This window comes from Delphinapterus leucas, chromosome 15 (assembly GCF_059928025.1).
Source record: "Delphinapterus leucas isolate spDelLeu-1000000601 "Yukka" chromosome 15, BTC_Dleu_Yukka2, whole genome shotgun sequence".
In the NCBI taxonomy this organism is placed as follows: Eukaryota; Metazoa; Chordata; class Mammalia; order Artiodactyla; family Monodontidae; genus Delphinapterus; species Delphinapterus leucas.
The window spans coordinates 62,312,971-62,328,751 of record NC_143143.1 but is presented as its reverse complement, the minus strand read 5'-3'; the positions used below and the strand labels follow the sequence as shown (position 1 = coordinate 62,328,751).

Sequence of the window (15,781 nt, the reverse complement as noted above, 5' to 3'; positions counted from 1 at the left end):
CTACACTTCCCATCCCCACCCCATGCCTTTGCTCTTGCTGTTCCATCAGCCAGGAGTGACCTTCTACTTCTATTTCCTCCCATCTGCATGTGAAGGGGTAACTCCAATGCCTCACTCACTGGGATCCTTTCACTACCCCTCTGCCATATTCAGTTCCCCTCCCCTGCCTCCCACCTTGGATATGAGTTACTTGTGGTTCTTCACTCTTCCTAGAATGTCCTTTCCCATTTCCCGGCCTTTGGCTGTTTCCTCAGCCTGTGAATGCCTCAGGTGCAAGGTCCCTGTCTGACTCTTTCTGTTATCCCCAGCATGGCATCCATTCATTCATTCCACAAAGATTGTTGAGAGGCCACAATGTGTCAGGCTCTCTGCTAGGTGCTGGGACACAGGAGTGAGCAAGAAGGACAAGGTCTCTGCCTTCAAGGCATTCACAGTCCAGGTAGGGGGACAGTAAACATATAAACAAATATACAGTGATAAATTTTGATAAGTTCAAAAATGAAGTGAAAAAAGTTTGGTGATGGAGAACAATGAGGAGGAGATTATTTGGGTTGAGGTCAGTGAAGTCTTTTCTGGTGACATTTAAGCTGTGGCCTGAGGATGGGAAGGAGTTGGTCTGGCACAAGGCAAGGGGAGGGTGTTCCCCAGCAGAGGGACTAGCACAGGCTGCAGGACCTGAGTATGTGTAAGGAACAGAAAAGGATAACTGTGCCTGCAGCTGGAGGGTCTGGGGAGAAGGGTGTGGTGATGATGCGCAGAGGGCAACATCATCATGGTTAGGAGTGTGAAGGATTTTAAGAAGAAATAACTTTAACAGTGACGATCCACCACTCCCATTTAAATAGCACCCCTAAGCCAGCTTTTAGATTCTCCCTTACCCTGCTCTATTTTATTTTCCCATAGCACTCATCCATAAATACTATGCAGTTACTTATTTTTTATATTTATCTTTTATGGTCTGTCTTTCCCAACTAAAATGAAGGCTCTACAAGGGCCTGGAGCTTTCTGTCTTATCACCACCGTATCCCTGGAGCAGAGAACAGGGCTGGGCACACAGTAGGTGCCCTATAAATATGTGTTGAATGAATGAAAGAATCGCCCAGAGCCAGCGTTGGGTCAGTGACATCAAGTCCTGCCCCACTAACTCCATTTACTGTACTCGGGGCTGGCTTAGGCCTTGCGCAAGACACATTGTAACCTCTCCCGGCCTCAGTTTTCTCATCTGCCAAACGGAAGGTTGGACACCCCTCGGTGCCCTTGCAACTGGGGCAGAAAGGCGAGGAGCAGGCCCTGCCCCGCGCTGGGGTCCTTTCCTGGACCTGTCAAGGCGTCTCTGGGCGCCTCAGAGAAATTGCTTCTCCTCTCTGGGCCTCAGTTTCCCCATTTGGACAGAAGGCTCGGGAGGCCTTACCCATGCATGGGCAGTAGAGCAGGTAACCCGCCGGGTCCCAGGAGCCCACGGGCAGCCCCGGGAACGGCAGAAGCAGCAGCAGGAGAGACACACGCGGCGGCAGGGGCGACGATGCCCACGCGGCGACTCCCATATCGGCCCCAGAGCCAGGGCGCTCCGCGGCTCGGAGGCGGGGAGGGAAGGAAGGGCGCGAGCGTCCGCCCCGCTCCCGTCAGCCCCCGCGCGCCGCCCGCGCGCCGCTCCGGCCGCTCTAGCCGGCGGGCAGGCGGGACCATAGAGAGCCCGCGGCACCGCCCCCTCCACGGGCAGAACGCCCGCTCGTGCGGCTCCCAGAATGCACCGCACAATGGCCCGACCGCCGCCACTACCGGGGCCTGAGCGGGCCTGGCGGAGCCCGAGCGCGGCCCGGCCCGCAGCGCGGGGCCCGGAGCGCGGTAAGTGTGGGCGAGGGCCCCGGGGGACGGCGGGGAGCGGGGCGGGAGGCAGTCTCGCTGCACCCGCGCGCCCGGCGCCCGGAGTGGCAGCGCCCCTCATCTCTGGCCCCTCAGCGCGGTCGCCCACACCCCCGACCTGAGGCCCCCTCTGCGCCAGCCCGGCCCAGATAGGCCCCAGGGTGACGAAAACTTTCCCCGGACCCGATACCTGGGTCTGGGGGACCTGAAGAAACCCCGCTGGCCCCCTCCCTTCCGAGACCTGGAGCCTCAGCCCTGGGGGGGGGTCCCCACTCCCGACCCCGCAGGCTCCCTGGAAACCCAGATAACGCGCTGCTGACCTTACCAGGGACCCGGGTCTGGGGGACGCAGATAAGCTGCACCTGCTCTCTCCTCTCAGACACGCCTACCCGGACCCACATAACCCCCTTTCCTGCTCCAAATAGTTCGCTCTTTCTCCTCTGTTTCATTTCCCAGAACCACATAACCCCTTTTGAGGCTTCCCCCAATTATTTGGTTCTGGGGAACCCAAATAATTTCTACCTATAGTTCCCTCCTCGGCGATCGTACTCCCAAACTCTAGACAGCTTCCACCCGGTACCATTTTGAGACTCTTGAAATTCAGGGAATTCGCTTTTATCTTCAGCCCCTTTAATCCTCCAGCCCATGTAATCCATCCCCCACCCCCCACCGTCTCTCTTTCTTTGCGGAGGGTGGGGTGGGGGTCTCTTAGGGATCGAGATAACTTGCTCCTCCCTCCCTTCCATTCCTGAGACCTCCAGACTTCTTCCTGAATTTCTGTCCCTGGTCCGGCAGCCGTCTACCCCCAGCCCTCCCAGCCCAGGGGCGTTTAACCTTTCCCCCCATGCAGTATGGTGGTCTAGAAACGAACCAGAAGACAGGCTATCCCCTGCAAATCCTGTCCTGGCCCCATCTCGGTGGGGGAAAGGGACTTGTAAGGTGCAAGATAAGGGGACATCGGGTGTGGGGAGTTGGTACTTTCACCAGCAAGTGTTCCTGTGACCTGGCCTGTGTGTTTTCCCACCTGTCTGCCTGGGACTCTGAAAGAGTCTCGCCTGGGGTTGCTAACCCTACCGCCCAAGGTGAGGCCACGGGATTGGGTGGGGGGGGTGTCTAATCAGGTTTCCTCTCGGTGAAAATGGGGCTGTTGTGAGTTGCAGCCATTTGCTCAAGGCCTCCTTAGGAGTGGGAGGCAGCGGGAATCAGAGGAAATCATGAATCAAAAGGACTCCAAAAAGGGTCCATCTACATCGATAGAAGAACTAGCAGCCCCTGTTAATCCTGTTTGATGTCTCCTGGAATGATGCAAGTCATTGAGACGCTTCAGCCTCCCTGTAATTTAATTCTCCCCCCCCCACTCTGGAGTGTATGTGTGTTTGTGTGTGTGTTTTGTGGGGGGCAGCTATACCCATTTCCCCCTTTCCTTCTCACTGTTCTCCAGTCAGTCAGTGTGTCTTTTGGATTTGTTTCTGATGCCCAGGTCAGGACCTGTTTTTTATCTCTAAGTCTATTTATAATTTCCCAGTTGCTATTTTGGGTTCTGCTTAAGGGAAGATTGTGTCCACCGCAAGGAAAGTTCCTGGGTGTGTTTCCTCCTCGGCAGGTGTTGAATTGAGTTCTTCAGATCCCCAAGTAGCTCTTGGGCAGCAGGGATAAAAGCTATTTTAGGGTAGTCACTGAAGTGGAGCTGTTAATCCTCTGTGGGTCTCTCTAGTTAAGAACACTTACAGATTAACCCTTTCCTTGGTGCAGGGGCGCTATTTCTCAACAGTTTTGGGGGGAGGTTTGAGAGAATTCAACTGTGGCAGCAGAAGGTGGTAACATGCAACTCTATACAAAGGCAAAGATAATAGCTGCCTTTTGTTGGGTACTTAGAGCAAGCCAAGCCCTGTGCTGAGTCCTTTGCATACCTGACTAAAATAATCCTTACAACAAGCCTGTGAGGTAAGTATTTTTAGTTTTACAGATGAGGAAACAGGCTAATAATGGAGAAAGAACGCAGTCTCTATAGAGATGATGTAACACCATAAAAACTATAGTTTCATCAGAGGGCAGCAGGCATCATGGCACACAACAGAGGACAGACAGACGAGGAAGCGATTTGTCTCTTTTAAAGGCTTCCAAAGAGGGCCATACAGAGTTTTTAGCAAGCATTTGTATTTGGGGTATGGGGCCTTAATAATAGAGGAGATTCCTACAGTGAGGGAACTCTGGCCCAGGATATGGTGCTGGAGGAAGATAAAGTAAGGGGGACTGGCTCCGGGGGATGTGCTGAGGGTTAATTGTGAGGGAAAAGGGGAAGGCTGCATTCTGGGGAGATGCTGGGAAGGGAAGGAAACTCACTCTGAGGCCTGAGAAGACTCATCTAGGGAGGAAAAAAAAGTAGTACTATTCAGGCCCTGTGCGGAAAAGAGGGAGACACAGTTTAGACCTCAGAGACAGCACTGTTTGTATTTACACGTTTTATGTCAGACATTTCAAGAGTGTTTCACTGAATCTTCCATGAGAATTTTATAGGTAAGGAGAACAAATGTCTATTTTAGAAATTGAGGAAACTGAGGTTCAGAGAAACTACGTAACCTGCCCATGGTTTCACAGCCAGTAAGTGGCAGTCTTCTGATAGCAAGTCCAAGGTTCTTTCCACAATACCTCCCTCTTCATATCAGACTCCAGAAGGAATCTTAGGATGAAAATATACCGAGTTACACCAGTAACTGGGAGGGATTGATTGTGTTTGTTTTATGGGAACAGGTTCTGTCAGCTTCTGTAGTTGTTAAGGTTAGAGTATGAGACCAGAAGAGCAGCTTTGAAAGAGAAGCAGAATTTTTTCACAGTTTTGCAGAGGAAGATGTCTGAAGGAATAGGCCTTCGGATAATGTGGGAGAGGCCCAGGAATCTTCCTGGATGAAAGGAGTTTGCAGACAAGGGACAGAGGGAGAAAAACTAGATTTCCAGAAGGGTTCCTAAGGTAACGCTAAAGCCATAGCCCCATTAAGTGCAAATCAAGGCAAGCACATGGCTGCTGCCTTCCTTCTTTGGTTCTATCAGTACAACCTTGAGAGCTCTTCTTAGCCACCATCAGCCTCTTTCCTAGGAAGCCCATTACTCTTCCAGCAGCAGCATACTAAACTGCTGTGTCTTGTTTGTGCTTGTTCAGGAAAACAGATGAGGTGGACGTGTGGGAGGTGGGGGACATACTGTTCTCTTTCTGAGTTTGTGTGGAATTTCCAAAGCTAGGCTCCTCTCTCACATCAGCCAAAGTGATGTGATTTGCTTCCCTCTGGCTGCCATTCCCAACTTTCCGGAGGCTGAGGTGCATGATTTCACATATTGACGGGGGGGTGGGGCAGAATTTGACTTTGAAGGTGGGGGAAATTTCCTTCAAACTAGATGTTCAAATTCGTGCTCGCTCTCTACCCAATTCCAAGCTGCCTAGTAATCACTGGTATTATAAACGGGTAATTCCACCCTTTGGAAGAAGGAGGGGACTTAAACGATGAAAGCCAGACATCAGAGGCCTTTGAGGTTTATCGTGAAGCAGGCAAATATGCCATGATGACTCGAAGGCTCAAGTGGGACTAGTTTTTACTGCTAACACGTGACTCTCACAAAATGCAGCCACCTTTGTGCAGATCTTTCTAGGCAAATCTCCACTCGTGATAGGGAGATGTTTATCATATTACATTGCAGTGTTTCTTCAACAAGAGGAATGGTTCCTGAACAGGACGTAGCTTATGTTAATGATGAGCAAAGCTCTCTCGGGCATAAACCCGCTGATCCCATCATCTCGTTCACGGCCAGCCTGTTGGTTGAATGGTCACTGTGAGCAGCAGGTGCTAATGAGCTGAGCCAGCATTCTCTGGCCCACAGCTCGTTCGTGCAATTGGAGCCCTCCCCAGATGCTCATGGACAACCCCCAGATACCCCTTTTGCTCCCTTCACATGGAAAAGCCTCATGACCAAATTTTGGCATGACCTCTTCAAAGGAAATCCCCCTGTTATAGCAAGTTGCATTGGGGTTGGTAATCTCGTGTGATGAGCTTGTGAGTGTGAATGTGGCTCTGTTGTCCCCCTTTTGAGAATCAGTACGGTAATGCCCTTTCTCTCTTTCTCTGAGTTGAGTCAGGAAAGAAGTTGTGTCACCTTTGCTCCCCCGCCCCACTCCACAACCCAGTAGAAAGCATCAGACTTCAAGATATTGGCTCCCCACTTTGGAACTCAGTTTAAACCAGAACTTCCTGAGCATGTTAGCCAATAAGAATCCACTTGCATTCAATGACTGATTTATTCATCTAAAAGAAAGTTGAAAGTCCTTTTCTAGATGCTAGGTGTGTGGAGATGAAAGAGATGTGATCTGAACTCTCAAAGAATCAGAGTTTGGTGATGGCGTCTAAGTTCTAATGCAAATGTGTTACTTGCTCATAATGGAGACATGCATGTGTTCTATGAGGGTCTTTGGGATCCTCAGCACCACTCAACACGTTGCGTGTTCAACGGACTTTGCTAAAGAAGTATGGTTTGGGCCCTGAGACCAAGAGACCCAGAGTGGTGGTTGAGGGCGGGACAGGACCAGTACTGGTTTAGTGGAAATGCTGAGTTTGCTGTTGCCTTCCTCAGACAGAACCTCTTGATGTTGATATGCTGCTAAGAAACACATCTGCTAAGGAACACATCTGGCGCAGGGGCTGACTCTCCAGGGTGTAAATTTCCTAAGTAATGGCTTCTTTCTCCTCTGATGCCTTTTGGGCATTTTATTGCTCCTTAGCACCTCTATGAGGAGAATTGTAGAAAGTGAGGAGGAGGTAGGGTGAAGAGGAGGAGGAGGTGCTGCTATTTCTAAATTTAGTGGAAAGGATGTAAAAGTGAAGTTAGAAGGGAAAGTCTGGAGTTTAGGGCTTTTACTTCCTCTGATTATCCTGTTTTCCTATTAGCCTAGGTGGTACTTGTAATAATAGTTACCACTAAGCACTAGGTGCCCAGCCTTCTGCTTAATGCTTTGTATTTATTATCTCATTTAATCCTCAAAAGATCCTTATGATGTAGGAGATTATTAAGCCCATTTTGTAAATGAGGGAACAGCTCAGGGAAATAAGTAATTGGCTGAAAGTCACATGGCTTCTAAGTGGAAGGGCTGGGATGGAACGGGGACCTCTCTGCCTCCAGAGCCCATGTTTTCATGGTATTGGGCTCCCTAACACCAGGTGTTCTGATGTTTCAGGTGAAGAGATTGTTTTCTGAAGGCTGCGTTGGAGGCTGTGACAGAGCACAGAGCCCTGTGGAGCTGATGGGGAGGCTTTCTCAATAACATGGCCCTTCGCCATTAGCCTTGCCATGACCACATTTTTCACCAGCGTACCCCCCTGGATTCAAGATGCAAAGCAGGAGGAGGAAGTGGGCTGGAAACTAGTTCCCAGGCCTCGGGGCCGGGAGGCGGAGAGTCAAGTGAAGTGCCAATGTGAAATCTCGGGGACACCCTTCTCAAATGGGGAGAAGCTGAGGCCTCAGAGCCTCCCCCATCCAGAGCAGAGACCGTATAGCTGCCCTCAGCTGCACTGTGGCAAGGCGTTTGCCTCCAAGTACAAGCTGTATAGGTAGGTGATACTCCCATACTTCTTCCTGCCCTGAGGTTTCCAGAGGATAAAGCCAGAGAGACTCCACTGAGTGTGGGACTTTATCTGTGGCAGAAGAGTAGAGGTTAATTTGTCCCATAAGTGTACCCTGAACGTCAGCCGTTTGAGGTCACTCACTGAAAAATAATGGTGGTATTTTTTATTCAAACACTAGAATCTGATGGGTACAATATCGGATAGCCACGAACAAACTAGATAGAATTTTTTTTTTTCAATACAGGTATACCTCATTGTATTGCACTTCACTTTATTGTACTTCTCAGATACTGCGATTTTTACAAATTGAAGGTTTGTGGCAACTCTCAGTCAAGAAAGTTGGCCCAGTTTTCCAACAGCATTTGCTCACTTCATGTCTCTGTGTCATGTTTTGGTAATTCTCACAAAAAAAGATTATAGCTTGCTGAAGGCTCAGATGATAGCTAGCATTTCTTAGCAATAAAGTATTTTTTAATTAAGTATATACATTGGTGTTTTAGACATAATGCTATTGCACACTTAATAGACCACAGTATAGTGTAAACATAACTTTTATATGCACTAGGAAACCAAAAAATTCATGTGACTCCTATTATTGTGATGTTCACTTTATCGCAGTGGTCTGGAACCAAACCTGCAATATCTCTGAGGTACGCCTGTGCTGCTTTCCCAACCTATGTCAGGTAATGGTCAGAATATTAGCCCCAAATTAGGAATCAGTTTTAGAAGTTTAGAAGGAAAAGGAGACCCTCAGATCCAATCTGTAAATTTTAAAGTGCAGGCTCAGAGTGGAGAAGTAACTTACCCAAGGTCTATAGCATCTTAGGTCCTGCAGTACCTCTTCTACTGAACTAGCATGCCACTCAGATGATTACTTATGTCTCTGTAGAGTCCCTGGTGTCCTCTGGGTTGGAAGATTTCCTGAAACTTCTAAGCCCAAGAACCCCTACTTAAAGTGAAATGGAATGTGAAAGCCCTGGTGTAAAGCAGATAATGACAGAGCAGCTTTGAAGGGAGGGGGGCCCACTCGGACGTAATTTTGATTTTATCCTTGCCTTTCCGTCAGAGGACCATGAACATGCCCTTTACCAAAAATGTAGACTTCCCTGATGCACAGTCATTTATCTCTTGACTATTATTTATTGATCTCCTGCCACATACCAGGCACAGTGTTCAGTGATACGGACAGAATAGTGAGCCAGACAGATGGGGGTGCTGGCCCTCCTTGAGTTTACTGTCTAGTAGCAGGGACAGACAGTAAATGAGTAAATACAAGGACAAGATGACCACAGAAAGCCTCAGTTCCTTGTCTGGAAAACAGTTGATAGGAAGGAACTAAAACAGGTAACAGGGTAGCGTGTGGCCAGGATTGCCCTCATGACAGTTCTGTTGTCCTCAGGAATGCTTTGATTCTGTGTGCTCCTCTGTCTTAGGTGAATTCCAGTTGGGGCTGTCCTCTTAGACTTTCTTAGTGACAGTCTGAGTGTCAGTGGGAGGCTACAGGAAAGGTCCTGGGCCAGGAGACAGGAGCCTTGACTCCACCCTTAGTCACTGTAATTTAGGTGAATTACTAAACCTCTCTAGGCCTTTGTTTCCTCACCTTCAAAATGAGGGAAATAGACTGTGGATCACTCAGCATCTCCCTCTCATACGTTTTCATGCCAGTTGTGTCACAGGAGGTTAATAGTAACCCTCATAGGTGTGAGCATTCACACATAGCATGCGGGTAATGGGTACGATTGATAAGAATCACTGGGTGCTGTGCTAGAGACAGCAGTGGCATACCTAAGTGAACCTGGGTCTCAAAAAGGTCTGTGTTTAAATTCAGCCTCTGCCACTTACTGACTGGTGGGTGGGGCTGCCCTGTGTTTCAGCCTCTTAGGGAGAACAGCGTTAATCACACATCTCACACAGGGCTTGCAAACCGTGGGACTCCAAAGTCTTGCTGAGTTGATTCTGAATGTACTATGGAGCTCTGGATTGCAGTTCCTGGATTCGGAGCTGCTTTCCAGACAGAAAGGAGCAGGAGCAAACCAAGGGACACTGAGGTGCCAGATCACTAAAAAAAAGTTTTTAAATGTTGCTGCTGTGCTCGCTTCGGCAGCACATATGCTAAAATTGAATGTTGCTGCTTTGTGTGGCAAACAATTTAAATGGTACCAGTGGACATGCAGTGAAAAATGAATTGTCACACTCGAAGCCACTGTTCTCCTCCCCAAAGGCAGTTTCTTGTATGTCCTTGTTGAGACATTCAAACGTGTATTCCCTTCCTTCTTTATTTTCACAGGGGATTGTATTACAATACACACTATACTGAACTTCCTTTTTTGACTTGGCTCCCTATATCTTCGGATATTGTTCCAGATCAGGAAGTTTAGATACATTTCATTTTCCCTTTATTGTGTCATTTAAATTTTTATAAATACGCTTTTTTTTGCAAAGGAAATGCATTCAAAATTCAAAAGGTATATAATGAAAATTCTCCATCACACCCATAAAAGCTGCCCGTTTCTTCTCCGCATAGGTAGCCAGTGTTGTCAGTTTCTTGTGTAGCCTTCCAGAAATATTTTAAGCTCATACAAGCAAACATACATATATCTTCCCTCTTTTCATATGTATAGTACCATTCCATAGGCACTATTCTGTCTCATGGGTTTTTTTGACTTAAGTGTATCTAGGAGCTTGTTACCTGTGGTACGTATAAAGCTGCCATTATTTTAAAAAGTTGAGTTGGGAATTCTCTGGTGGTCCAGTGGTTAGGACTCTGCGCTTTCACTGCTGAGGACCCAGGTTCGATCCCTGATCGGGGAACGAAGATCCCACAAGCCTCATGGCCAGAAAAAAAAAAAAGTTGAGTCATTTTATGGACATAGAATAACTTAATCAATTCCCTATTGATGGACATTTAGATTGTTCCTGATTTTTTGCCACTAAAATCAGTGCTGCAAAGAATAGCAGTACATGTGATTTTGCAGGTGGTCAGGGATAGCTATAGAATACAGTTGGCGTGGTATTCCATTCCATTGCATGGCTGTACCATAGTTTTTGTGTCTGGTTGCCTGTTAGTGGACAACTCAGTTGTCTAGCCAGCCCTTGTGATCTCATTTCTTTCTCCTCTGTCCTCCATCCCTATCTCCAGGCACATGGCCACTCACTCAGCCCAGAAACCCCACCAGTGCATGTACTGTGATAAGATGTTTCACCGCAAGGATCATCTGCGGAACCACCTGCAGACCCATGACCCCAACAAAGAGGCCCTCCACTGTTCTGAGTGTGGTAAGAATTACAATACGAAGCTGGGCTACCGGCGCCACCTGGCCATGCATGCCGCCAGCAGTGGTGACCTCAGCTGCAAGGTGTGCCTGCAGACCTTCGAGAGTACCCAGGCCCTGCTAGAGCACCTGAAGGCCCACTCACGCCGGGTAGCAGGTGGCACCAAGGAGAAGAAGCACCCCTGTGACCACTGTGACCGGCGGTTCTATACTCGTAAGGATGTGCGGCGGCACCTGGTGGTCCACACAGGCCGGAAAGACTTCCTGTGCCAGTACTGTGCCCAGCGATTTGGCCGCAAAGACCACCTGACACGTCATGTCAAGAAGAGTCACTCGCAAGAGCTGCTCAAGATCAAGACAGAGCCAGTGGACATGTTAGGCCTACTCAGCTGCAGCTCCACAGTCAGTGTGAAGGAAGAGCTGAGCCCCGTGCTGTGCATGGCCTCTCGGGACGTGATGGGGGCCAAGGCCTTCCCTGGCATGTTGCCCATGGGCATGTATGGTGCCCACATCCCTACCATGCCCAGTGCGGGCGTGCCACACTCCCTGGTGCACAACACGCTGCCCATGGGTATGAGCTACCCTCTGGAGTCCTCACCTATCTCTTCCCCGGCTCAGCTTCCTCCAAAATACCAGCTTGGATCTACCTCATACTTGCCCGACAAATTGCCCAAAGTGGAGGTGGATAGTTTTCTGGCGGAGCTTCCTGGAAGCCTGTCTCTCTCATCCGCTGAACCCCAGCCCGCCTCACCTCAGCCGGCGGCAGCTGCGGCCCTCCTAGATGAAGCACTGCTCACCAAGAGCCCCGCCAACCTCTCTGAGGCCCTCTGCGCTGCTAATGTGGACTTCTCCCACTTACTGGGCTTTCTTCCTCTCAACCTGCCCCCGTGTAACCCACCCGGGGCCACAGGAGGCCTGGTCATGGGCTACTCCCAGGCCGAGGCGCAGCCCCTGCTCACCACTTTGCAAGCTCAGCCTCAAGATTCCCCGGGAGCTGGGGGACCGCTGAACTTTGGGCCTCTGCACTCCTTGCCCCCTGTCTTCACCTCTGGCCTGAGCACCACCACCCTGCCTCGTTTCCACCAGGCATTCCAGTAGCCCCACGGAGGACCTCAGCTCAGTCTTGGCTCTGTCAGGGAGTCTCAGTATCTACCCCATATGCATCCCCCATGAAGGCAGCTGAGCTTTCAGAGCTGAGTTCAAAAAGAAAAATTTCAGTATCTGTATGGAGCACTTGGTTTGGGGGCTTGGGCTCCAGGATCAGTTCCAGGAGGAGCCTTGAGCCCCAACCCCATGAAAAGATTTCATACAATAGGACTTCAGGTATTTTTACTTTTTTTTTTTTTTTTTTTAATCTGAATCGGGAGCCACACCTAGCCCTCTCCCTCTCCAAAGCATCAGAACCTCCTTCTCTTTGGAGAAGGGAGAGGTCTCTTGGAGACACAGAGGGTTTTACTTTGGATGACCTCTAGAGAAATAGCCCAAGAAGCCCGTCTTCTGGTCCCAGCCTGCAGACCCCACAGCAGTTGGTCAGGCCCTGCTGCAGCGGGTCCATCGCCTGCTTCCAACCAACAGGCAGGAGAGAGGGCCTCTGTTCTTCCCCATCACCTCCATCCCTCCTGTCCTAGCACCTCCATTTTCAGTGTTTTCCAGCAACGGTACCGTTTACACAGTCGCCTCAGACACACCATTTCACCTCCCTTGCTGAGCTGTATAGCCTTAGAATGATTGCAGTGAACATTGTTTACACACCGTGAATCCATTCCCACCAGTCCATTCCAGTTGGCACCAGCCGGAACCATTTGGTACCTGGTGTTAACTGGAGCCCTGTTTACAAGGCGGAGTCGGGTCTCACTGACTTCTCTTCACTTGAGGTCATATTTTTCCCCTGTGGGGAAATAAACTGACTTTGGACTGCTTCAGTCTCTGCCATCTTCCATGACTGTGTCTGTTCCTGCCTTCCTCGGCAGAGTCCACAGGAGACAGGCAAGAAGATTGGAGCGGTTTTCTCACAGGTCTGCAATTCTGTTTTTCTCCAAGTACATCATGACCCCCTCATCCTCCTTTTGAACTGGAGAGGGGAAGAAGTGAAAGGCATGCCCACTTCCATCACCTCCCGCCCCAATTCTCTAATCTCCACCCTGAATGTCATGAGCTTTTATCATTAGTCTTGGAACGAGGGACTCCGGTTCTAGGCTGGTGTGGATAGCAAAGGAGGGGGTGAGACCTCATTTGTCTCTCTCCTGTCTCTTTTCCAGGAAGCTGTGGAATTGTTGGAAGAAGAGTTTTCAGAAAGTCAGGACTGGGCAGATAGTTGAGTCCTAATCTCTGGGTGTACATCATTGCCTCCCATACCAAACTTTTTTCTTTACGGTGTTCCTCCTCTTTCCCACTTTGCAGTCCCGTGGACTCAGGCCCACTGTGCCTGGGCTTCTCTGCTCTCCATCAAAGAACTTCCATCTTCCTTTTGTGGCCCCTCTCACTTTTGCCCCCAGTACTCAGCAAGTTTCTTGCAACAAATGATTAGTTCTTCTCTTCTGACTTGTGGGGCTCCCTGCCACAGACAGCACAGCTCTTGCCCAGCTGAACCCCACCCCTGCTTCATCTCAGTTCTGCATGGGCTTCGCTCTTCCCACTCGTGGAAGGGAGGCAGCTCAGGGACCACCAGTGTGGGGCCCTCTTGAGACACTGCCACTCTGATTCAGAAACACACTCCTACCTCTTTACTGTTAACTCCTACAGATGCAGCCAGCAGTTTCTGGGCGCTTCTCTCAGCAGGTGCCTCATACTGGCTTCTCCACTAGGGTTTCAGGACAAACTACCGAGGAACCGCCTCAGCCTCTTCCCAGTCCTCCCCCCGTCCCCCTTCTGTCTAGAAATCACTTTGGTTTATCATCAGGAACTGAGCAGGTCCAAGACCCAGCCTTCTGCTTCAGCCCAGGCCAGTACTCTTCCTTTGAGGTGAAAGCCTTATAATGTAGCTCCCTGGCCCTTGATTGGAAGCAATGTGGAGTGAATAAGCATGTTTTAATTTAGGCAGGCTAGTTTGGGATACCTTTAAAAAAAAAAAAGACAAAACCAGATATAAAGGTGTCTGGCAAGATTAGAATCAGAGTAGGTGATTTGCTTCTAAAAATTAGTTTCAGTGAGTCCCAGGGACTAATTAAGGTTTACTTTTAAAAGCGTCCCCTTGGTACGCAGCCGCCTCCTGCATGCTGTGCATGTTATTGGGACTCGTATATAGGAAATGGTATGTGAGGATCCAAACAGGACTCTGCTGCCATTCTCCTTGTCGTCTCTGATCTTCATCACTAGACCCAGCAACCCTCAGCCCTCCCTGCCACCTTCCCTGCATCTTTCGTTTACAGAGGCAAATGGACCTCTGGCCACAGAATATAAAGTCTTGGGCTGTTAGAAGAGTCGCCTCCTCTTTGCCTGCTCTTTCCTGTCCCTTCCTTGAATACTCTCCCCCATTAGTGATGCTGGGAAACTCATAGGACAGGCAAAGCAACTATTTAAAACCTTATAACTGGGGCCTTGCCCCTCCTCCCCTCACTTCTTCCTTCCGTCCTATTCCTCTTTTCTTCTTCCTTCAATGCCCTTCCTACCCACAAGGAATTTTCCTATCACTGTGAACTTTGCTGGTGCAGAGGAACATTTGCCTTCACCTTTTTTTTTTTTTTTTTGGACCATAGACACCCAGCCATTTCTTAAACCTCCCCAAAATTTAAAAAAAGAAAAAAGTCCATATTGGCCTGGTTCAAAGGATAAGAATAGCTTTATCCTACTCAGTACCAAACCCACTTCAGTACCCTTACTGAGGCCATGAGAGCCTAGGGGTTTCTGCCCAGGACAGGAGCCACGGCATGTTGGCAGAGACCAAACGGGGACCAGGAAAAGGGGTGATGTTCCCTTCCCCCACCACCTCCAACCTCTGTCAGCATGAGCTGCCTTGAACAGTGGCAGGCAACTCCCCCTCTGCACAGTAGCTGGTCAGGGTTGAGTGCAGTCCTGGGCGCCAGGGGATAGCATGCCCAGTTGTGTCAGCTCAGAGGATCTGTGCACATCTTAGAGATGTGAGAGGTAGGGAAAGGAATAACAATGAGGTTTTTTCCCTCACCCTTTTACAATGGCATTTTGTTAATGGAAATCTGGGAAGCAGGTGTGATTACTTCTTTTGCTCGTAGATATTGTCCTAAGTTGAAATTCTCTCACTGCCCTAAACTTTCCCCTAGTAGCCCTTTAAGTCTCCACCCCCCTTCTTTTTGGTAGCTGTTTTCTCCACCCTCTCTCCACCTCCTCTCTTATCTAGGAGCTGTTTTTAAGCACGATTTTTTTTTAACAGTTTATATTGTACAGGATCAATATTTTGCTTTTTAACAAGGATATTTATGTAATAAGAAACTTTGCCTTAGGCAGGTGTTGGCCAGAAAAGTCCAGATTCCTCTGGGACCCCACCCTGGCCTCTCCTGGAACTCTGAACCTGCTGTGGAAGGAATTGGCTGTAACCTCACCACTGGAGAGTAGGGTCTGTGGCGAGGGAAAGGGGTGTACTGGTGTGACAGGAGAAGGATCCACCATCATAATCTAGTGCCTCTATGGAGGGGTTTGGAAGAAGCATTCCAGTTCAGTTTCTTCGGGTGTGAGCTTCCTTCCTTAGCGGGTTCTCCCCATTAGTGCACCTCTCCACCTCCTACTGTTTGGCACTAGAACTCCTGAAACACCACTTCTCATACACCTCCCTCCCTCCTTCCCAGTGGTCAAGGCTTTGGAGCCACTCTTTCGGAACGCCAGATTATTTAAAGAGAGAAAAATACAAGACAAAACCTTCTAGCACTTTGTAAACACAGTGAATAACCTCTTGGAGTATTTTTGGCTTTATATAAAACAAGGTTTTTAATTGTAAAATATAAGTGCCATTAGAAAATGCACAGGGCCTATCTTTGTTAAAGTAGATTTTTCAATGTTTTGCAGAATTACATTTTCAAAAAAAAGTTTTTATAATGAAGTTGTTTATTAAAAACTTCTGAATGATGTGTT

The 15,781-nt window shown here is 49.0% G+C and overlaps 2 protein-coding genes across 4 annotated transcripts in view; one reads left to right on the top strand and one right to left on the bottom strand.

The window, feature by feature from the left end:
• POFUT1 (protein O-fucosyltransferase 1) overlaps window positions 1–1,615 on the bottom strand; it is a 25,169-nt gene extending 23,554 nt beyond the window's left edge. For both annotated transcript variants that reach the window (XM_022592706.2, XM_022592707.2), the window contains exon 1: window positions 1,412–1,615. In XM_022592706.2, the coding sequence (XP_022448414.2) occupies window positions 1,412–1,544 (133 nt within the window). In that variant the 5' untranslated portion in view covers window positions 1,545–1,615. The remainder of the gene's footprint in view (window positions 1–1,411) is intronic.
• Window positions 1,436–15,781, top strand: PLAGL2 (PLAG1 like zinc finger 2). Of its 2 annotated transcripts, XM_022592708.3 has the most exons (3): window positions 1,436–1,845; window positions 7,082–7,454; window positions 10,609–15,781. In XM_022592708.3, exons 2-3 carry the CDS (start codon window positions 7,195–7,197, stop codon window positions 11,837–11,839), a joined length of 1,491 nt encoding a protein of 496 aa, XP_022448416.1. In that variant the 5' UTR covers window positions 1,436–1,845; window positions 7,082–7,194; the 3' UTR covers window positions 11,840–15,781. The 2 variants fall into 2 exon arrangements, with proteins under 2 accessions (XP_022448416.1, XP_022448417.1); XM_022592709.2 differs by lacking the exon at window positions 7,082–7,454 and having other exon boundaries at window positions 1,437–1,845.